This window comes from Macrosteles quadrilineatus, unplaced genomic scaffold (assembly GCF_028750875.1).
Source record: "Macrosteles quadrilineatus isolate MER2022 unplaced genomic scaffold, UCM_ALF_1.0 Scaffold_1__1_contigs__length_201487025, whole genome shotgun sequence".
Classification (NCBI taxonomy): Eukaryota; Metazoa; Arthropoda; class Insecta; order Hemiptera; family Cicadellidae; genus Macrosteles; species Macrosteles quadrilineatus.
The window spans coordinates 144,424,710-144,448,727 of record NW_026542594.1 but is presented as its reverse complement, the minus strand read 5'-3'; the positions used below and the strand labels follow the sequence as shown (position 1 = coordinate 144,448,727).

At 34.5% G+C, this 24,018-nt stretch overlaps 1 protein-coding gene across 2 annotated transcripts in view; it reads right to left on the bottom strand.

Moving 5' to 3' along the window:
• Positions 1 to 914: 914 nt before the first annotated feature.
• Positions 915 to 24,018, bottom strand: part of LOC128986312 (rho GTPase-activating protein 11A-like) — a 46,861-nt gene continuing 23,757 nt past the window's right edge. The window contains exons 5-11 of one of the 2 annotated variants that reach the window (XM_054406630.1): positions 19,556 to 19,702; positions 16,918 to 17,077; positions 16,142 to 16,310; positions 14,194 to 14,286; positions 11,282 to 11,356; positions 5,053 to 5,143; positions 915 to 2,689 (exon numbers count right to left, since the gene is read on the bottom strand). In XM_054406630.1, the coding sequence (XP_054262605.1) occupies positions 1,250 to 2,689; positions 5,053 to 5,143; positions 11,282 to 11,356; positions 14,194 to 14,286; positions 16,142 to 16,310; positions 16,918 to 17,077; positions 19,556 to 19,702 (2,175 nt within the window). In that variant the 3' untranslated portion in view covers positions 915 to 1,249. The remainder of the gene's footprint in view (positions 2,690 to 5,052; positions 5,144 to 11,281; positions 11,357 to 14,193; positions 14,287 to 16,141; positions 16,311 to 16,917; positions 17,078 to 19,555; positions 19,703 to 24,018) is intronic. The other variant, XM_054406638.1, reaches the window with a different exon arrangement.

The following is a 24,018-nucleotide window of genomic DNA, read 5'->3' as shown; positions in this document are numbered from 1 at the left end:
ACATTTTTTTGATAAACCCACTCGTTTAGGAGTTACAGCCTATGGAAAAATGACTTCCGGTGGACATTTTACATCATGTAGCTCCAAAAAAAGTAGGTTTATAGCGAAAATGCGAAGAGAAAATAAGTCAGATAAGTCTTAAAATTGCATCCACATTCCATTAAGACCATAAAATACACAGTTTTCCACTTTTCAAGTTTGCCACCATTTTGGAAAATGGCCGCTATTTTTAAATAATAGAATTAATATTTTTAACGAATTTTATGGACTTTTTGGAATGTGGATGCAATTTTAAGACTTATTTGACTTATTTTCTCTTCACATTATTGCCATAAACCTACTTTTTTTGGAGCTACATGATGTAAAATGTACACCGGAAGTCATTTTTCCATAGGCTGTAACTCCTAAACGAGTGGGTTTATCAAAAAAATGTCAAGGAAAAAAAAGTTTTTAAATTGCATGTTCTATCCGAAAACATGATAAAATACAGGGTGTTCCATAAGAAATTTCAAAGTTGGTCGCCATTTTGGAAAATGGCGGCTGAATTTTGAAAAACTAAAATCATATTTTTAATTGCCACAAAAAATAAAGGAATGTCCCCCATTTAAAGTTTTCTCCAATTCTTACCGTTTCCGATATCCCAATGGTGGCCTCCTTGAGTTGATCACTCTGTATATATGAATTTGAACGGATGGTGTTTTTGGCTTCTAGGGACATCAAAATGAAAAAGTAAATCAGTCCCGGGTCCAAGTCTTACCATGAGACCTACGGTAATAGCTTATTCCCTATATGGGAAATTCGCTAAAAAGGGGAGATCTAAATGAAGTATGACTTGCAAGTAATAACAAAACCAGGAAAAAAATTCAAATGATTTAATAACAAATATTTATCAAAGAGTATTGCACCCTAATTTTTACAAATGTTTTAATTAAAATGTTTTCCAAACACATAATATTATATAATTTAAAAAATCACTAAACATAAAATATATATATACTACTATTCTTTATAAAATAAGTATTTTGACAATAGCATGAATAGGTTTGTGTCTTTTTGAGATTGTAGCAATATAAAATGGAAACTTAAAAACTTCTCGTAATGCAAAAGTTTTGGAGATGAGTTTTTGTTTGGATTGCTATACAACTTTCATTGTAGGTTTAGTATATTTCTTAAATATTTAAATCAAAACAATAAAATAAATGCAAGTAGGGAAAGTTACCAGTAGACTAATTAATTATTAAGGGTGCACTTATTTGATGGAATGTTTTGATTTACTAGACAATTGACGAGGAGATCTCCGAGGAGTAGCGGAGATAGATTTGACAACAGCTGCTCTCACTTGACCTGGTGTGTTCTGAGTCCACTTAGCAGGACTGGCCAACCTGTTGCGTTCTCTGAGCGGTGAATTAATATGCGAGGTATGATTCTTCAGTTTACTGACACCGCACCGACCTTCTGATGGAGTCTTTCCACTCTCTGTTTGAGTTTTGTATGAAGATTTATGGTTTTCTTTCACAAATCGTTGTTGGGGATTTTCTTTACTAATTAAAACATTGTTTTTTGAAGATAAGCTATCCGTCTTAAACATCACACTGCTACAAACTTTAGTGTCTTTGTTTACCATTTCCTGGTTTTGAAAAGTCTTCTGTACTCCACAATTTTTTCTTTGTAGTCTCCTATCTGTTGAATTTTTTGATGAGCTTCTTTTCTTGATCTCTTGACATTTATCCCTATTACTTCTTTTTATTGTGGCGTCATTATCAAAGTGTGTCATTGTATTAAACATTTTGGCTTTTTCTAAAACCATACCAGCATTCTGCGACCTAATTTTTGCCAAAGATGGACGACCAGTAATTGATTGTTGTCCTGACTTTTCTTCATCTTTTAAAAAGGTTTCTGCATTTTTCCACTCCATTGTATCCAGTGTCTTGTTAGAATTCAAATTCATAATAGTTGGAACTCTACTAACATCACCACCATGAAATGAAGACGCTCTTCGAGCCTGACTCCTGGTCAAAACACCAAATTCTGATGAGTTTAGGGTTACATGGTCCAAAGAGTTGCTGATGCTTTCTCTTTGGTTTTCATACGCTTGAGATTTCAATTGGCTTTTAAAATTATCTTGAGACTCGTGCGTTGAGATCATTAAGGAATTTGGATATCCATTATTATATGTATTAGGGCTATTTGGGGCCTCTCTTCTAAAATTATTATAACTAATCTGATGTGAGGCTGATTTCTTATTACTAATGTTTAGCGAAAGATTTCTTTTAATTTTTGTTGCCCTGTCTCTTGATCTGCGAATTGTGCCTATTTTCCTAGCACTGGGAGATCTTATTACCTTTTTTCCGGAACTTCCGCGGATCTTTAGCTCTTTACTTAATCTTGTTGCTAATTCATCTGAAGTTGGACTACTGAGTTTTTCAACAGATTCAAGCGTTTTCTCATATGCAGTTTGAATTATTTTTACAGAATTTGAATTTGATTTATCAGGTGTTAATTCTAAATCACTCATAGAAACCCCCACAATATTTTCAAATTCAGATGAAATTCGTGATTCAATTATAGACACTCGTTTTTTTATATCTTCATATTCACTTCTTGAAATTCTAACATAATCCTTAGATGAATTTGTCAAGTCAAGTGTATCAGGAGTAGCTGTCAGTTCTAGTCCGGAATCATCCATTCTCTGAAACAAAAAGAAGGGATTCAGATTATGTAAACCAAATTGTATACAACAGTTTCATTTATGGTTTATTCTTTCTACATAAATCTAACAATACGATACAAATCAATTATTTTATTGTAGACTTTATAGATTGGATTAGGTTTTGAGGGAATTTCGTATACAGTACTAAATATAATAATAATTATAAAATTGTGTGTATTAAAAAAAACTTAATTTGTGCACTAAAATACTAATTTTACTTCATAAATGTTTGTATTTATTGACCTGGAAGTAACCTCCAAGTGTGCCCTCTCTCGTTTTGAAAACCAATGCCCCCTCTGAAAGGTTAATAGTATAAGGTGATATACAGGGTGTCCCACGTAAGGTGTCTCAAACCGAAAAACGGCTTAACGTACAAGGATGAAATAAAATAATTTCCTACTAAATCGACCCCAAAAAATAACGTAAAAATATTTTTTTTCCGATACAGGGTGTACCAAAAACTGAGGGTCACTAGTTTGAATCTTGGAATTTTCAAAATTAACATATCTCATGATATACATAATTTTAAAGGTATTTAATAAACAAAAATTCTGGCGAAAACATAGATTAAGTTTTTAGAAAACTAGAAAAGTTATTTTTAGTTAGTTTTAGTTTTTAGAAAGTTTATAGAAAACTTCAAAATGGCGGAAGTTTTTTGGAGAAAAATCAATATGTTTTTAATACTCTGTGTTTCCTATACCAAAGCACTTAGCCCTTCTTTGGTTAAATTTTCGTACTCATTATGAAATTAGCTTTACTTTGATATGCTACAAGTAAGGGATTTTTGAAATAATAAAAATTCCAACAAAATAGATTTTTGAAAGATTGCAAATGCCCACTGTTCAAAATTTTAAAATAGAGACATAATGTCAAGTGGCAGATAATTTTATAGGCTTTTTCATTCTTAACAACTTTGTAATTTAGACCCACTTCGTATCTCTTTTAGTTTTTGTGTACTAATGGCCCCATTTCATCATTTCAGTACCACCCTTTTCCTGCCGATCCAGTCCAGGTAAACCGATGTATTGATAAAAATTGTCCAGATAAAGAGAGTCACTTCTGTCGAGTCAAGTTCGGTTGAACTGATGTCCGATTAAATAGGTGTATGGATAAGAGAACAAAGAGCGAATCTGCTGTAGCTGGTTAGCTGATAGACATGATAACTATCAATCAACTAATTTCTTCTTTCCCTCAAATACCACCTAAGTATGTACTAATATTGGGACTTAACAGAAATTTGAAATATATTGTTTAAGAGTCTTCATAACCCATTTAAAAAAGGGCAAAACATGTCTTTATATTTAGCTGATTTCGATACTATTTATCAGGACTGAATTTGGAAAGGTGTTAATTGTTGTCAAAGCCTATAAAAAACTTAGGGTAGGCCTATCTCAAATAGATATATTTTAAATCCTAAGTATCGTTTTTTTAAAACCAAAAATGGGTAAAAATTGACATTTTTACACAGTTATACAAACAATTTGAAAATAGTTTTAAAAGTGTACGGCTCTTGTGTACTAATAGCCATTTGTAAAATGACCGGCAATTGTTTAGCTCTTGTCTTGTCATTTACCTGACACACCCCATCAACTTCTGTTATGACTGGCACGTGTGTAGCTTATGCAATTTGTTTGAAATGTAACGCTCTTTAATGCAATTAATTGATAATTCATTTAAAAAACTTAATCAATTTTAGACTAATAGGATATATAATTATAAAATACATTATTTAAGGAGGAAATAATGTGAGTGACCAAGCTCAAAAAATTAATTCCAATTATAAAAAGACGTTGGCTTATATTTATTTAAAATCAAATTTTGTAATTATTAGTTGTTTTTGTAGTAAAAACCTATAATAATGCAAACATGTAACAACATGTCAGTAATATAAATAAAGCAATAAAGGATACAGATATTATAAAGACACTTTACCATAGTTGTTTTATAAGGCTGATTGTTGCTCTGGTTGATTCTGAAAGACAAGAAATACCTAATCTACATAGGAAGAGCTAATATCCCAGTGACTCCATAAGATCAATGTGCGGCTCATTGTCCTAAGGTAATGTAGATTGCCACTACACGTGCGTAGTTGTGGAGTTGCGTCTTAAGTAGTTTTGTGTGAATGATGTTTTCAGAATGGCGCGTGTAATGAACCTGCACTGTGTACCCACCTGTCCACACCTCCTCCGCCCCGCCACCCCCTATGCCCTTAACCCCAAAACACAACCACCCGGAGGGTGATGAAGACTCCTAAAACAGTTTTTTTTTGTAATTTTCAATGTCCATGAAAAATGTAAATAATTATATAAAGTAAAACATTTAATAATCAGCAAACAACTTACCTCTACCCTTTTATGTTTCTTGGAAAACCCAAAGTTTGACAGCCGTAATCTGGAGCTAGAAAGAGACCTCGATGACTTCACTTTTCTTTCCCTACAAAATATATTTAATTTTCAGAACCTAATAGTAGAACTTTGTATAAGAAAAGAAATGTTATTGTTGTTATATAATATTATACTTGTGATATTATCTACTGCAGTGTCAGAAAAACAACCAGAAAAAATATTTTTCCTTTTTTTAGTCAACTGACTAAGTAGTCTTTCTTGCACTGAATATAGAACAGAAAGCTGCTAATTGGTGCATTTACTTACTTTGGCGCACACTTTTTACTTTTTCGCACAGTTATTACTTTGTGACACACCAGTATTCCAACAAAAGAACACAAAACAGTGTGCTTTTATAATGCACGTAATCTGTGTAGGCATGGAAATAGGTTGGCAACACTTAAAGATACTACGACTACGATCACCTGGTGTAGCGTTTCCCTTTTTGTTCAATTTTTGGATTTAATCTAACCTAAAAACGTGTTGTACAGTGTTTGAAAGAATAATTAATTATATTCTTTATAGTAACGGTAGGAAAAATATAATGTGTAACACGAGCGCAAAATGCCTTGTCTGCACTCAAGAAACGTTCCACATTTAACACAGTAAACATTTCTCTCGTGTGCAGCAAACTGCCACTTCGCCCACTAGTTACACAAATAACTATTGTCCTCACCCAACAAAATCTCTGTACCTACCTAACATCTTAACTGAAAAATCCACAGTTTTTGGATCTTGAATATTTAGAGTACCGGTATAAGTTGAAGTGATTAGAAACAGTAAAAAGGCAAAAACTGTGATACACTTTCTCCTGGGATCAGAATTTAGCTTATGGAATAGTTGATGTAGTTAAGTTTAACTTATTAAAACTCCCTGTAGTTAAACCTTCTTTAACTGTCACTATCAGACCAAAGCTGAAACACATGATAGGATGGACGGAAAAAGAGGTTCTATCATAATTGTGTATGTTGTAGTAACACAATTAATTTTAATGAAAAGTGATGCAAATATGTCCTCTATATACCTCAAATATACTGTACCTCATCTACTGATCTACTGTACTGACATCTGGCTAAATTAAATACCACCGCTGCAGCAAACCTGCAGACTTAGCGAATTTCCATTTTCCTGATTGGATTTACACTAAAACGTCTCCTTAAAAATATCACATTTATTCCCTATTTAAATAGAACTAGCTTATTACCTAAGATTTGAGCGTAAATGAAAGCCGTTGGTTTATCGAGCATTTTGATACCAAAAACCGTAGAAAAGAACTACAGAATATTCTTAGGAAGAATTATATAATTTATTAGATACCCCTCTTTATAATAGAAAAAAATAATAAAAATTATTTTTTACGCTTTGTTGTGACGTTATCCTTGATCCAACAAAGATCCCTATAGGTGCATTGGATGCACAATATCAATATCTACAACTTTTGTAACATGTATCATGGCCTTTTTTAAGAGACTTTAGCACAAAGTTTAAAAAATGGGGATGGAACATATTTTTTATCTAAATTATTAACTTTAAAAAGAAATACTGACCATAAAACACACAATATATAATTAAAATATGACATTTTCCTGCATGGAATTTCACTGTGAGTATTTTAAAAGCGTTCGCACTACTGTAGATAGCTTGGTTTTTTCATAACATAGTTTTAAGTAAAAGCTTACACTGTAAATTACGTTTTCTGCCATTTTCCAAGATGGCGGCTATTGCCCAAGGGTACCAAAAAAGTACCCGGTGGTTTTATGGTCTACATACCCTAAATAACTCAAATCAACAATAAAATTAACTGAATAGAACAAAACCAGGTTAGGGACAAAATCCTCATTTGGCTGCCGGACTACATTGCTTGCCGTATTTTGACTCGCCGTTTCCAACCTGCAATATTTCTTTGTCGTCGGGTCCTTGGCATGTTAAAACTAAAATAAAATGTAAAACTTTTCTCCCGTCGTGTCCTATAATAGGTAACATTTCTTTGCCGGGTTTCTAATTATTTTTAAAAACATGCAAACTGTTTACATTTCAAAACCAAACAAAACAGCTGGGATTTCTTTTACTTATGTATTGACATCTGTTTCAGAATATAATAACATTCTAATCAATCACAATGTTATCCTTATGGAAGGAACTTTGAGGGCAGCCCACGCCCTTCAAAAGATATATTTCGAAAATCTAAAGCCAGTTTGCACATCTACACACCTAGACGAACATTTTGGTATATAATATGTGGGGTTAAATCTTAAAACAAAAAAGCCTTATTGTTCACAAAGTTTCATGTCGCGTATTAAATATATAGATTAGTTTAACGAGAACTTAGGTTTGCTGCAACAGGGAGGGAAAAAAGTGCTTTTTGTTATAAAATGTTAATACTGTAGTTTAGTAAGAAATTAATATATTTTCCAAATTTGATCAAAATATGTTCATAAACAAGCAAACTACAACAGTTGACTTATTCTCCATAAGAATAACATCAAAATTATTAATTTAAAATTTTTTTGATTTTCTCCGTAACCATTAGGCGCATAATAACGCTTCAATATACTAAATTATTTGTTTTTTAATCTCTGCAAAATGGTTTGGAAAGAAATTGTGAAATTTTGTGTTTTTAGGGTCAAAAATGGGAAAACCCTACATTTACCCCACAAACCCCCGTTCCCATAGACTGATCATGCTGGTTTTCCAACTCGTTAGAATAAATGTAGGTTTATACGTTTGTACGAAATTTAATCAAAATCAAATCATTTTTGCTCGAGTTATCGTGCTAACTGACAAATATATCTTATCTTACTAATATTATAAATGTGAAAGATTGTGTGTTTGTTTGTTCGTTTGTTTGAAGTTCAATCACGCATTAACTACTGGACGGATTAGGCTGAAATTTGGCATGATGATAGCTCTCATTCCCTATTAACATATAGGCATATTCTTATCTCAAAAATCCTTTCGGACTCCGCCGCAGTGGCTCTGTAGTTCCCCATGATAACCTTATGAGTATTCATATTTAAAGGGAATTAAAGAATTTAGTCAGCTGTTTCAGCTAAAAAAGTTGGTTCTATGATATGCAAAAGCATTAAAAGTTATAAGATTTATCAACAGGGTGCAGCACTATTATTTTTTATTTATGAAAACAGCTAATTTGAACCAAGCAGCAACAAAAAACTGTGATAGGTATTGAGATCTGTCAAAGTTGGATTGTTTATACTTATGTTTATGTTTTTAATTTCATGAATAATTTGTGATATTTTGCAAAACTTTAATAGTTCATTTTTCTCTAATTGTTTAGCTGAAGTGGTAGAACGTTATGGCTATAGTAGATGTGTAATACTATAGTAGGCCTACCGTAAATTTAAAGAAGGAAATTTTATCAAACTGTGTCCTCCCCCATTGTAAACGCAAAGCTTGAGTATAAATGCAATAAGCATTTTATACTTATTGGCCAATCCCGTACGAAGGACGATTGTACCCGTCCTTTGTACGGGGTTGGCATATCAACTATCTAACTAAAGGAAATTACCAGTAAAAATCAAGGTTTTTTTATTACACTGGGTACAGTTCCATAGAAAACCTGCGATTATAATATCGGATTGAAATAAATATACAGGGTGGCTGGTCATCAGTGTTACAAAATTTTTTTGGCGGAAGTACAAAGTAAATGCAGTGTAATGATGCATATAAAAGGTTCCAAGTCCAAAAATTAGCTTCCCAAAGAATTATTTTATGTTTTTCAAAAATAACTATGTTTTCAAACTTAATACAGCTATTTCTCAATTACCGGTAAATGGATTTGAGTAGACAATGTCATTTTCGTGTTCTACATTAAATTTTGAATAAGAATAACGGAAAATGACGGAGGATCAGTTGTAAAAACCCCATTGTAAAAAGATTCAAAGATAAAAATTAAAATGTTTCATAAAAATTTAAAAAAAACATTGGTCTATTGTATTTGTTCACACCCTGTATGCAAGAAAGTGGCCGATTATGTTGAAAACTGCGCCATTTTATAAGCTTTCTAACCATATGCTACACTATTGAGGTTTAGATATTCTGTTGTTTGTTTTAGTGGTTTGAATACCAGGAAACAGGGAACTTTTTTACTGTTTTTACTGTTCAAGCTGAAACAAAAATACAACTTTTGCTTAATACATGCCGGCTTTCTATGTTTTAAATGTTAAAGACACCCTGTTTTCTGGTATTCAAACCACTAAAACAAACAACAGAATATCTAAACTTCAATAGTGTAGCATATGGTTAGAAAGCTTATAAAATGGCGCAGTTTTTAACATAATCGGCCACTTTCTTGTATACAGGGTGTGAACAAATACAATAGACCAATGTTTTTTAAATTTTTATGAAACATCTTAATTTTTATCTTTGAATCTATTTACAATGGGGTTTTTACAACTGATCCTCCGTCATTTTCCATTATTCTTATTCAAAATTTAATGTAGAACACGAAAATGACATTGTCTACTCAAATCCATTTACCGGTAATTGAGAAATAGCTGTATTAAGTTTGAAAACATAGTTATTTTTGAAAAACATAAAATAATTCTTTGGGAAGCTAATTTTTGGACTTGGAACCTTTTATATGCATCATTACACTGCATTTACTTTGTAATTCCGCCAAAAAAATTTTGTAACACTGATGACCAGCCACCCTGTATATTGATTACGATTCAGTTCGAAATAAAGATCACATTGAATTTAATTTTACCATAATTATTATATAAATAAAAACAATGACAAAAACACTGACAAAGTTGTTTCTTTATTTTATCCTTGGTTTTTTTTTATTTGAAAGACTAAAAATGGAAGAAATTATAAATTTTCAAACGGTATGCAGTAATTATATTAAGTTTTAGTTATTGTAAACTTACAAAAAATATATGTATATTTTTTAAATATTGATACTATTGATTGAGTTTTATTTATGAAAAATTAATAAAAACTTAAACAGATCATGACTCAATCACATATTTTAGAAACGATATATCGAACCAAATCAAAATCGGTATATTGATATTGAAACCGATAATATATTGCAAGTTTTCTGTGGAACTGTACCCATTATACCAGCTGCTCTTCTGTTTTGAAGCAATAGTAAATTATTGAGGGGAGTATCTGTATTGTGAATTGTTATTAGGAATGTATCAATTCTCGATACTTGGGAAACTGGTATCTGAATCGAGAATTCATCGTTAAAAGTTAATGCGGATACTGATACCCGACGTGTCTATAGGACTGCGAGAGATGTTAATGATTTTGTCACAATCACAGAAGGTGATGATAATGTTTCCGTTACAGCGGGGGAAATTTAGGATTTTAATTTTTTTTCCATCTTTACATAGTTTTTATTAGGCTACTCTAAAATGGACGGACATACTCTACTTTATTGAAGGAATAAATACATGAATTGGTATAACATAACAAATTCATACAGAAGATTTGGTAAAGTTAAGAAATGGTATCTGTGTTGAGAATGATTTTTTTAAGTATTGGTATTGAGGATCGATACATTTTGGTATTGACACATAACTAATTGTGATCGATAGTAAAAATTACTCTAAAGGTAGATTCACACAAATGAGTCCCATCACAACAGTCGTGACATAGTGAAAAAAATATTCTTCAGTAGATTTCCAGTTGCACTATCTACACTCATCTGGGGTAGTTCCGACGCAGGTCTGTCTGTCACTCTGCCAGCGTCCGTCAGTCAATGTTAGATTTACTCCCAACGAATATTTTGGGATTTTTCGGTCGCCTGATGGTCATGTGACGTACGTGTTTCACGAATATGTTTGTAAAATTTATGGTAGTTTTAATTAAAGTTCTTTATTTTACTTTCTTATGTCAACTTAAAATATTAAAATAACTAAGTTTAATCTTCTATTAGTATAAATAAGCTTGACTGTAACATCAATGTAAGTAAAATGATTGATGACTGACGGACAGTTGACTGACAAATTTCGGATACAACTGACTGAACTGTGACTCGTCTGTGACTGGACTGATTTGGGTGAATCACTTTTAATCAAGTCATTCCTGTATGAGTTTTGACTTATTTACCCCGTTTTGCTAACTTCTTGAAGCATATTTACATATAAACATTAATCTGTATTTTAATTTCAGAGTTTACATCTAATGACTGGAAGTTACTAGGTAAGAAGAGACTTACCCTTCACTCTTGTTGATGTAGAAACGGCTTTGAGATTTCTGACCTACTTCACAGCCCATAACATTTCTTGTGACACTGAAAATATAAAAAAAAAAATTAGGCTACAATTAATTTGTGTTTCAAACTGTGATGCAATTCGGCACTACAATTTGTAAAAAAACTGTGTGAACTTTTAGTTTCAGTGATTAGTGATCAAGCATTAAACCAATTTCAAGTAAAGCCAAGCAAGTAAGGGATTTTTCAATATAGGATTGTTAAAAGGGTTCTGCAAAGTTGACACCAGAAATCTATTCTTATTTTCTCTGCCTTAAAAATGTACAATAGTTTCTATATAAACACAACATGTTGCAAAAATCTGTGATTCTAGGTTGCACAATCATTGTTCACAGACAAATTTTGGTCATGATCACAGGTGATGATGATATTTAATTAGAGTAGAGTTCCATTACAACAAACCCTGTTATTTAAAACTTCAACTATTCCGAACTTAAGTTTGGAAATTATTATTTTTTTTAAGTCATTAGTATGAAGCTAACATGAAATCCAGAACATCATCCAAGGTCAGACACAACAAAATCATGAACATCATCACCTTCTCTCGTAATCATGGCCAAACAATGAACATCACCTGCAATTGCGGCTTAAGTATTGATCGCCCATCTTCGGATACTTCGCAGATACTTCAATCACAAAAACAAAAGCTCAACGCGGTCACATCAAAATTGTGAAAACCTTCCAAAATTAAGGAGAAATATAAAATATTTGCTTTAGGAGTAACTAGCAATCCAAGGGTACGTACAGTATTTACTTTATCTGTGAGTTTAGTTTGGTGTAAAAAAACTTTTGGTGCCCCACACTATAACAATAGCATAACAGTCACCTAATCTATAAGTAATAGGCAATTGGTAATTGCCAAGTAAGTAAGTAATCTATTGGTAGTACAAGTATAATTGGCAGACAGTGAGAAGCTTTGTGCAAGTCGGAGTATAATCTAATTAGCTAGGATAGCAACAATGATTTTTTTTTTTTTTTTTTTTTAATAGAGGGCCAGGCTTACAAGTTACCATGGGATTGCATCGCAGCTAGAACAGCTTATTGTGCACCCTCGTTCACAGGTCCTCATTCTCCGTCAAATCCCAGGTCCTTGGTGAACCGTGAGAGCCTCTTGACTATGGTGACCTGTTCTTCCCTTTGGTCTCCCATCAATAGGCCAAGGGATCTCATACCCAGACCTTGTAGGGCTGGGCACCTAAATATACCTTCACAGCTTTCACAAGGTCTCTGGCTGGGGCAAGCCGTAGCGAGATTTCCCTGAAAGGACTCAGCTCCTGAACTTGCTTGACCAGCCAATCCTTTGTGGCTGCGTCAGCACAGCCTCCACCTTTCTTCCTGGAGGCCTCATTAGAGTCAGCTTTGGGGGTACCACCCTTGACCTGCTTTTTCCCAGCATCCTAGTTCCCGGAGGAACTGGCTTTACAGGCAGCAGAGTTAGGGTGCTTGGCAGCCCACACCAGCCTCCTCTCACTTCTGGATAGCACCTTTTCGCCTTTGGCTAAAGCATCCGCTATCCTCCGTCTTTGCAACTCACCCCTGGAAAGTCGATTTTCGTACGAGGGATCTCATACGCAGACCTTGTAGGGCTGGGCACATAAATATACCTTCACAGCTTTCACAAGGTCTCTGGCTGGGGCAAGCCGTAGCGAGATTTCCCTGAAAGGTCTCAGCTCCTGAACTTGCTTGACCAGCCAATCCTTTGTGGCTGCGTCAGCACAGCCTCCACCTTTCTTCCTGGAGGCTTCATTAGAGTCAGCTTTGGGGGTACCACCCTTGCTCTGCTTTTTCCCAGCATCCTAGTTCCCGGAGGAACTGGCTTTGCAGGCAGCAGAGTTAGGGTGCTTGGCAGCCCACACCAGCCTCCTCTCACTTCTGGATAGCACCTTTTCGCCTTTGGCTAAAGCATCCGCTATCCTCCATCTTTGCAACTCGCCCCTGGAAAGTCGTTTTTCGTTCCTTTCCGGTTTCTGCGAGCTTGTCGTCATCGTCAGATTTCAGTAGACCTTCCTCCTCCATTTGGGTCAGACTGTCTACATTGTTCTCACGAATACCAGGTATTTAAGTCCACCTCCCCAGTGACCCGATTAGAGAGGTAAGGGGTGTGTACGACTGGGTTACCCCTGGTTCCCAGAAGGCTCCGTTAAGACACTGAATATTAGGCCCCCAGTGCCACAAGACTCTTGGCACGGATCGCATTACACCTTAGTCTAGGGCCCCCCTCACTTGGTTCTGTAGGTGGACCAACACCCAGTGGCAGAAGGTAGCTCTCCGCAGCTAACATAGCAACAATGATGATAAAACATAAATCACAATGTGTGTTGTAAACAGGGGTGCCCATCACCACCAAAGCTTACGTCGCAGAACCCCCCCCCCTCAAAATTCCTTGTTTAACCCAGGTCTGGGGGCTAACCCACAGTTAAAATGCAGGGGGGGGTGTCCCCAACACTTCTTTAAATTACACTGCAAATTTATGGGAATTTAAGCTTTTGAATCAAACTTTTAATCCAATTTGCATGGACAATTTTGCTTTTAAAATTGCCAATTAATATAAAAAACTAATTATAGGTGGATTTTATAAATAATTCACTATTGCATTCAGTAATCAATAATTCTAACCAACCAGTGGCTTGAATCCCCCCAAAAATCATATCAATCATGTTGCAACTTGCGACATCAAACCCTCCTGTGGGCACCTCTGGTTGTAAATGAGAGTGCAATAACAATTTTAAGGCTAAAGCTCAACAAAAAATTTTATAGAGACTGTAATGTAGTGTTAAACTTAACAGCCGCTCTTTAAATTGCTGATCTTATGAATCTTCACTACACACTGTAACATACAGGATGGTGCAACTACTTACGGCTGAGGTAGCAGGACTCGTGGGGTGAGGTGTGTTGCAGTGCAGATGTCTGGCAGTATGGCCCCATTGGGAAGAGACTCAAGCAAGTCTTTCCTACACCACACAACACACTACTGTACAAAAGCAACTACTCACACATAACACATAACCAATACTGTATAACACCTCATATCCGACCATGACAGGACCGGGCCACGGTCGGGACGGCCAAAAGGTCGAATATCGGGAGGAGCATAACCTGCAGTCTCCACAACATCACTACTCGTCTCCCACGACATCGGTAATCGTATCTCGCGCCAGCGGCAACACCCGTGAGCGTAACGTTTAGACGTCTCCCGCGACAGCGGTAACACCCGCTATCGGCAACAATGGTAATCGTCTGCTGCGATTACGGCAACATCCGCGATCGGCCTTAGGGTTAAGCGATCACACTCGGTGTTATCGCCTCAGACAAGAAACAAGTAGACGGTCGGACTCTAGGTCGGATATCCGGAGGATTTGGTTATTCTGAGGTCGGATAAGAGGGGTTATACTGTAAGTTCACAAAAGCATTCAATTGCTAGACATTGACAAATGTATTTGTGTCCACATAGTTGATTATCTATGATTATTGTATTCATCCCATTAAACCATTACATCAAGATTTTTTGACAGTTACATTCATCAATGTGTAAAAAAATAAAAATAAAACAACTACAAAAAAGAGTGTATCATAGTAAAGAAAATGTTAAAAAGGGTTAGAACCTTGTATTGAAAACCATGACTTGCGAATCTTGTCATGTGTTAATGAAATTTGAATCTATTTTATTTTTATTTTATTATTCTATTTTATGGATTTATTTTTGCGATTAATTAATTTTAAAACATTATTAGTACAGAGATGAAACTCAATAACCTAATACAAAAATAGCCTTTGTTACCGTTATGTCTACTACAGTAAAACCTCACTAACTCGACAGCCGGTAACTCAACAGTCTGGTTAACTCGAAACTCAAAAGCTGACAGAGCGCATGAAAAAAAGGCTATTTTTATTTTTTCCAGAGCTTTCTATTTAAATTTGTTGTTGAATAGTCAACATTTCTTTGAAGATTGTTGACTCATATGTAAATGTTATGTTGTATCAACACAAATTAAAATAGAGCAAAATTTAAAAGTCAATCATTAATTTAACTTATATCATTTTACTAACATCTTCAGTAGAACTTTAGTACCATCCATTGCTAAATAACTTCTTGATCAGCATTGTACGTGTTATTAAATTTACAGAAAGTAAATAAAAGAAACGTCTTATAACACTTAAAACATATATTTACGATTATACTGTTACTCACAAGACGGTAAATATACAAAAAAGATGGTAAGTGGTTACCATCTTTTTGGTTACCACTTACCATCTTTTTTGTATATTTACCGTCTTGTGAGTGACAGTATAAGCGTAAATATATGTTTTAAGTGTTATAAGACGTTTCTTTTATTTACTTTCCGTATCCATTGCTACATTAGTTGATTGATGAATCATACTTTTCATAAGTTGGTTGCCTACTCACCTACAAGGGTACAAATACCATTTTCCACTAACTGAAACCTGCCCAAGAGAATTAGGTGACCCTCACACATACAAACTTTAGCACAGGCAGACCTTAGGCAAAAAGAAAGAGAAAGAGGCAAGACAACAAGAATAACGGGTGGAATGAACAAGATGAGAGATGATGTTTCTACTTTCTATGATCCAGTTTTGAACCTTGTAAGAGTGTGTGTCAAGATTCTCTTACAAACAAACAAGTGGCCTAGTGATTGTTGGGTGAAAACTGTAACTACTAGATTGACCAACTATTTTACAATGCAAATTAATACAAAAGTTCATATACAAGACAAGATTTTATTGCAATAAATGTGCAGGGTTTTAGATCTATTATTGATGTTTGAATGTGTAAGGGGTGTAAGTTACCTCTTTTTAGTAGAAAACGCAGTCAGGTTTGATTCACTAGCCTTCCTCTTCTTGCCTGTAGACATGATCCGTGGAGTATGCGCAACAGACACTGAGTTGTCTGGAGTTGTCACCTCTACTTCCTCAGACACCTTATTTTTCACCATTTTCTTTATTCCGCTTATCATTCCTTCACAAAATAACAGTCAATAACTTTGTTAACCTATATACCCAAAGGGGATTTTTGTTGAACACAATTTCTCGTGTTAACAGTCCAAATTGCATTAATAGTGTTCCCACTCAAACAGTACTCTTCTTGCACAAATTTTATGATTTTGGGCTCTTTTGGCATTGTTAAAAGGTTAAAATGGAATTTGTATTGAAAAATGCATGGAGTAAATTCAGAACATTGGGAGCAAACCATTAAAACATAAAGTATATCTTATATTGCAAAGATAAGAGTACAAATAGTTTACACCAAATTGGCAACCAGGTGCATTAGTGAATAGTTTTATGGTTTTAGCATTGATTATATACCTCTACTAAGTGTTAGCCCTAATACTTTTGTTTGTTAACACAACTTTGAGCAAATCTAGAAGCTGAAGTACTACTATAGAAGCAACAAAACAATAAAAGCTGTTAATAATTTATCTCCCTACTTATCGGGGGATCCATCTTCCATACCTAAATCCACTAGCAATTTGCTGAAAAGGCGACTCTATCTAATCTATTAACATTCATATGGTCTAATACAGCCATGTACAGTAACAAAGCATAAAAAATGGGTGTTTGTTTACTTGTGAGGGATCCACTTCTGCGTTTCTTCTTCTTGTATCGATGTTTGGAGTGCTCGAGCTCGTCATGACTAGAAAGAGAGAGTGAAGTCTGCCAGCTGGGAAGATGATCATACAGACATTCTGGCACCAACCCAATTTGGCCGGCGTCTTCTATCAACATCTGCCACCAATTTTGGCTAAATTAGTTATTAAAATCCCTATTTTTTAGCCCCTGAGCTGATCTTGTGACTAAATCAATAAATAGAGTTACCTTTGTCAATCAGATCATAGTAGTTGTAACATTGCTACGGCCGTTTCAGCATCTTCGTGCCATCATTAGACGTTCAGCCTTAGTGGCGTCGTTAATATACAAAATCATATAATGTCACACTCGACGTACACATACATAAACATAATGTTTAGTCAAAAACCCCGTTTATGTTTATGTGTAAGTCGCGTGTTTTCCCCTTTTGTACTGTATTTGTAATTTGCTAGTATACTGTGGGTAGTTGGCGTATTATGAACACATGCTACAACTTCAAGTCTTTGTTTACTTATTCCTTGTTATTTAATTCAACCAACATTGTTACTTAGCAACCCATAAGACTAATGTTAAAAATATGTGACTTTCAGTTTAATTTTTCTACGTTATTAGATTTTTGTTGGCAGTTCTGACTGTAGTAAACTCGTTTTTAGGCCAAAAATAATCTATTTACAACATTTGAAGAAAATCGTCGGAGCCGTTTTCGAGATCTTGGTACAAGCAGCAAGCATACATACATACAAGCAAACATTGCTCGTATTAGAGTATAGGATTAATGAATGAGTAAACTTGAATATTATGAATTTTCTGATATGGCTCTGTCTTGGATGCATTCATATTTGACTAACAGACATCAAAGAACAATAATCGTAAAAAATGGTAAAAAATGTATTTCACAGTGGCTTAAAGGCCCGTTTTGCCAGAAGCGTCTGATGCGTCTGACGCTTAGCGATAATCGCTCAGCGTCTATCGCTTGGGCCTATTTTGCCAGAAGCGTCTGTTTCTTGTGATTATTTGATCAGTGAGTGGTTTGCTTTGGTGGCAAATCGAATGTTTCTGAAAATGAGCTGTAAAAATCAAATAGTAAAGTATTTGTTAGCTTAGGAATTAGACGATGAAGAGATATTAGAAATAAGGGGCAAACGTAGGGAAGAAGTGCTCACTATGTTTTTAAAGAGACCTGAAGAGGGATATTTTAAATTGTTAATTGTAAATCCCCTCCGCTCTGATGAGACCAAGTTTCACTAGTTTCATCTAGTGTTTCAATGTTTCATCTTCTTCACTATTAAATCCCCACTTTGATTGTGACATGTCACTAAACTTGAAAACAACTTATTTGAGGAAACAAAAGTTAAGTCAACACCTAAACACGTGCTTATTCCAGTAATAATCGCTAGCGACTGCGTCTCCGTCTGCTCCAGGAGCAGTGGTCCGCGTCAGACGCTAGCGTCTCAGTTACAGACGCTGGCGGCTGTAGCGATAGACGCTTCTGGCAAAATAGACTGACCTAAAACAATGCAAAGCAGTGGGCAGCGATAGACGCGGTGCGATAATCGCTGAGCGATAGACGCACGAGACGCTTCTGGCAAAACGGGCCTTAACACTAAATGTGGGGTTCCACAATGGTCAATACTAGGCCCCTTGCATTTATTAACATTTATTAATGACTTACCTCGAAATGTATCGTCTAACCTTATCTTATATGCTGATGACACTACAGCAATAGTTAAATCAAATAATTTGCAAAATCTTAAACAAGAAATCAGTCTTTCTATTCTTAATTTATCTAATTGGTTTACAGCCAACGGGCTAAAACTTAATAATTCTAAAACACAGGTGATGTTATTTCAAACAATTCAGAATAGGCAAAACTCCACTGTTGAATTATCTTATGATAATAATATTATATCCTTAACTGAAAATGCAAAATTTTTGGGTTTAGATATCGATAAGAATTTAACATGGAAAACACATAAAAATGGTAGTTGGTAAATCAAATACGACTTGCTTTCAAATGTATGTTTTGAGAAATGTAATAGATTTAAAAACTAAACTCACAGCGTAATATGCAATGTTCTTTTCTGTCTTGCAATACATCGCCTTTGTTTATATGAAAGATCTCCTTATTATATGGGATTAAGGCTTTACAACAGTCTACCCACTAATTTCAAAGAAATTAACAGTATTTCAAAATTAAAAAATGATTTCAAATGATACCTTTTACAGAAAAATTATTATAAGATTTCCGATTATTTAAATGATAAGTAAATATATTTTAGTTTAAGCTATGTGGATTTTAGTTTTGTTATGTAACTTAGTGTTTAAGATCTCTGACAATATCACCTGTTTCACCAGCTAACGCTGGATCTGTGAAATGATTTTGTGATAATAAAGTAATATTTCATTTCATTTCTCGACAACCCCCAAACTCGACATTCTCTGGGTTCACAAATTGTCAAGATAGTGAGTTTTTACTGAACATAGAAAATTAGTACTTTTTATATGCAGCTGGAGTTATGAAAAGTATGTTAATGGTTTGAAGTAGATGAACTAACTGTGGATTAAGTACTATGAACTATGACTAAGTAGAAGAACTTACAGTGCAGTGTTACAGACCTGAACAATAGCAAGACGTTTCTCAAAAGCCTGCTTGTCATCAACACGGCCTGTTTTGAATGGCATCAGATTAGGAACCCAGACAATAGCAAGATTACTGGCATCCATCTGGTTGTATTGACTGTGAGCAGCGACTTCATGCAAGAACTAGAACATAATATCGAAATTATAACTTTATACCATAACAGTAGTTGCTCGCTATCCGGCAAGTTCAGGAATTCAGCAATACCGGGATATTAAAAGAATCAAGAATTTACAACAAATACAAAATGAACACTTTGTATAACTGACTTTAAAAGACAAATAAGTGTGAATGTTTGAATGCTCCAAAACAGTAAAAAGTGTCCAGGATGGCCTTGTTATTAGGGCCTAAGATTTAATAACAATGAATTTACAAACAGGAATACAAAAGAACATCCAGTCGAAACACTAAAAACTAATATCAATGCCAGAAATAAAACATTTACTTTAACAATAAAAAGGGTGATTTGAGCGGATCACACATCCATAAGGAGTGTGTCCTTGTTGACACAACAGCAAAACACACGGCATAATAATTTAAAAACTAGAATTAAAACAATACAGTACATTCCCAATTAATTGAGGTTTGGGGACCAAGACTACTTTAGTTAACGAGTATCTCAGATAACAAGGAGGTCACATGGGTTTTGAGGTTAAAGCAAAGGTACCACATTAGGAACCCAACATATTTTTTTATAGTTGGTACCAGCAAAATAGTTCACTTTTAAACAAATTTAAATTAACATCTTCAAGAAGAACTGGTAATATTGGAATGAATATAAATTTTAAATAAAAAACTCACCAATATTTTAAGAATTTTTAATTTTATGAGGCCTTTCGCCATCTGTGCTGGCATCATCAGACACATCACAAAACTGAAGGTTATGTTTATGTTTAAAAATACAATGATAAATTTTAAAGAATGTAACATATGGGTTGTTAAAAATAAAAATTATTCTGTTAAGTACATTAAGCTAAAATTACAAAAATAAATTATATATGTATAAAAATTAAACATAAAGTAGAATTAACTTATTTAAATAAAAATGTTGTGCTTCAGCTGGCAAACGATATTAAACATTTTTAACCCAATATAAGAAAAGGAAATTATTCCTATGTTTTGTAAAATAATATTTAGTCTATGAAAAGTGTGATCTTAAAACTACAGAATTAATTTTTTACTTTATCATTAACCAAATATCAAACACACATAATCTATATAAATAAAATTACAGTTTTGTCTGTACATTGCGTAGAATCATGCAGTTTTTTTTTTTTTATGTTTCAATAGCCTAAGAAAGCCGAAACGAGTCTTATCTAAATTTCTGTCCGTCTGTCTGTCTGTCTCTCTCTGTCATTCTGTCTGTAACGCCAAAATGTCAATTTACGCGGCCTACTCCTAGAAAACTAGAGTACCGATCAAGATTCAAATCATTTTTGTGTATTGACTGGATTGGTGAGAGTGTCTTTGGCTATTAAAATATGGCCTCGCTACTTTGGAAATAAAATAATGAACTATCAAAAACACAATTTTGTACAATTTTTATCAAATTTTCTCTCAATTTTTAAAACATACGTCATTTATGAAATAACGAACAGCTGTTTGGATTAAGATTCTCACCTCTAACTGTCACTGATATGTTTACAGTGAATGTAGTTTACAAATACTGCAACATTTCCAATCACATTTTGTAAGCAAATCGAAAACCATTCATTGAACAGGTGAGATACATCAAGTGATCTTTTGACTTACATACCGGATTTAATTGATCGCAAGTACAATAACGTGTAACTGTAAATTAAATTTGAGTTTTGACAACTGGAAAAAATACCGTAAATCAGTGTTGTATAAAACTGGGAAACTTAAAATTTTTTAATTATCGTCACCAATAGCCTACAATCGAGGATTCCACTCATTAACGGTGTTTCCATGGTGTTGGTATCAAGTAAATAATCACACCTGCAGTGGGTGATCTACTTAAGTTTTTATAACCGGGAATAATACCGTAAGTCAGTGTTGTATTAGGCTGGGAAACTTACATTTTTAAATCATCATCACCAATAGCCTACTATCGTGGTTACCACTAACTAACGGCGTTTTGATGGCTGTTGTATCAGGTAAATAATCACAACTGCAGTGGGTGATCGCGGTTGTTACTGCGATTTGGAAGACGTACCTTTATGATTTCGTTGTGATCGTTACGGTGTTTTTTTCTGCTAAACTCGCTTTTCCAATATAGTCCAGTCAATGAATGCTCATAAGAGGGGTGTAGAGGACATGGAGAGGGGGAAATTTTTTTTCTGCGGGAATGTGTTCGGGGTAGTTAGAAGATAAAAATACCAAAAGTCCCCGCCCCTGGCCCTGCTGCTTCAGCGGGGGAGGGGGGGAAAGACCCCATTTTTTAGTTTTTTACTTCTACACTGAAAACCGTGCGTCGTACGGAAAAAATGTAAATTATAAAAAGAAAGATGATGAAATTCTCTACAAGAATGGTTATATTCATTTCTTATGTATATGCATTAGTTTTAAAGATATTCTCAAAATAATATAAAAATTATTTTCTAAATTGATTTTTCAGGCGTTTTTTCCAAATTAATTCATATAACCGATTAGCCTGCTGTTGTTTTACATTAGTAAGGATAGAAAACAGGTTTTGGAGCACTAACCTATATAATATAATATATCCATCGTATATATTGTGTTAAAAATAGTTTATATAAATTTATTTAAGTTATGTATTTTTGTCATGGAAAAAATTAATTTTGGCATAATTATTACACCAAAAATGAAAAGGATTATGTTTGCAGCTACATTTGTCCAGGTTTATTTATAACAATTACCGAAACCAAGACTTTTAATACTATTGTTCATGACCCGACTTACTTGGGGCGAGAGGGTCCAACTTCTGTCCCAAAAACAGGTGCCATCTGGAACTGAGAACGACCATCTAGGACATTTCCATCATTCAATTCTTGTTGATTAGACTCAATATTGGCTATGGAAGTAATAATGTGGTGTAGGCCTATATATTCTTTATCTTCCTCATTCATCAGAATGGGCATTCCATGTAAAAAGTTCCCTTAGCAGTTCTGGCATAACGGCCAACGAGGAACAATTAATAGACATTTCATTGCATGTACATCTTTTATTGCTACAGTCTTTATTACTACAGTCTAAAATCAGGGACTCTCCACCCTCCAATTTTAACCATTCCAACTAAAGTCTCCCCTTACCTTACTTCCTTTGTACAACCCTACCCTAAAAAAAAAAAATGACAAAGACAGAAGAACTGTCTACTCAAAATGAAAATTTAACCCAATCCAACAAAAATGACCAAGCACCGCTGGATCTTTTAGAAAATAAGACTTACTGTAAAATATGTAACTGTATAGTATATGATGATGACAAAGCAGTAGAATGCGACTGCTCAGACTGGTACCATATAAGATGTGCTCATATCACGACAAGACAATACAAAGCAATGATGGACGAGGAATACCTAATGACATGGACATGCAAATCCTGCCTAAAACTAAAACGAAGAGAACTCGCCTCTCGATCCAACCCAATACCACTGGACACATCTAAGCCAATCAAGGACGCAACCGATCAACAGGACCTGATCAACACCTACAAGAACAAAGTCAAAGAATATGAAAAAATTATTGACCTGCTAATGGAAGACCTCAATGAACTAAAGGAAAACTTTAAGGACAAAACAAAAGAAAATGAGAAACTGGCTGAAATTATAGCAAAGAAGATTGAAATCATACAAAAACTCGAAGCAACCATATACAGCATCATAAAGAAAAATAATGAAAACCTTGAAGGTCACCTACTGGACGATCAAGTCACAACCACAATAAATAGACCTAATGACAGCAATTCAAAAAAGCCTAGGCCTATTACAAAAGAAGAGATCGCCTCAGAGTCTACAACAAAAATAATCCAAAATACAACAACCAATGACGAGAAATACAAAAAAGAATTAATGCCCCCACCACATACTCAATTTCCTACCTCATTGAGCACAAACTCAAAACTCGCTCAAGATAGTAGGCCGAGCCCTAAACACACACCTAACACAAGAGAAGTTAAAAACGAGCCTGATGCTCTAATAATCAGTGACTCCATTCTTAAAAGAGCCGTTACTGCCATCAAATGCTCCGACACTCATGTAATTCATTATAGAATTATGCCAGGAGGGAAAATTGCTGATCTAAGCAGATTCCTGTGCCACCAAAAATAACTCCCTAATAAAGTTATAATTAATATGGGATCAAAAAATGTCCAGCTAGCCCCAACGCCAAATCATGTAATGAGACCCCTCTGGTACACAATCGAATCCCTTCAAAAAATCCATACTGAAACTAAATGGCATGTGCACAGTATATTGTACAGGATGGATGTTCGAGACTGCTACATCGACCAAATAAATGAT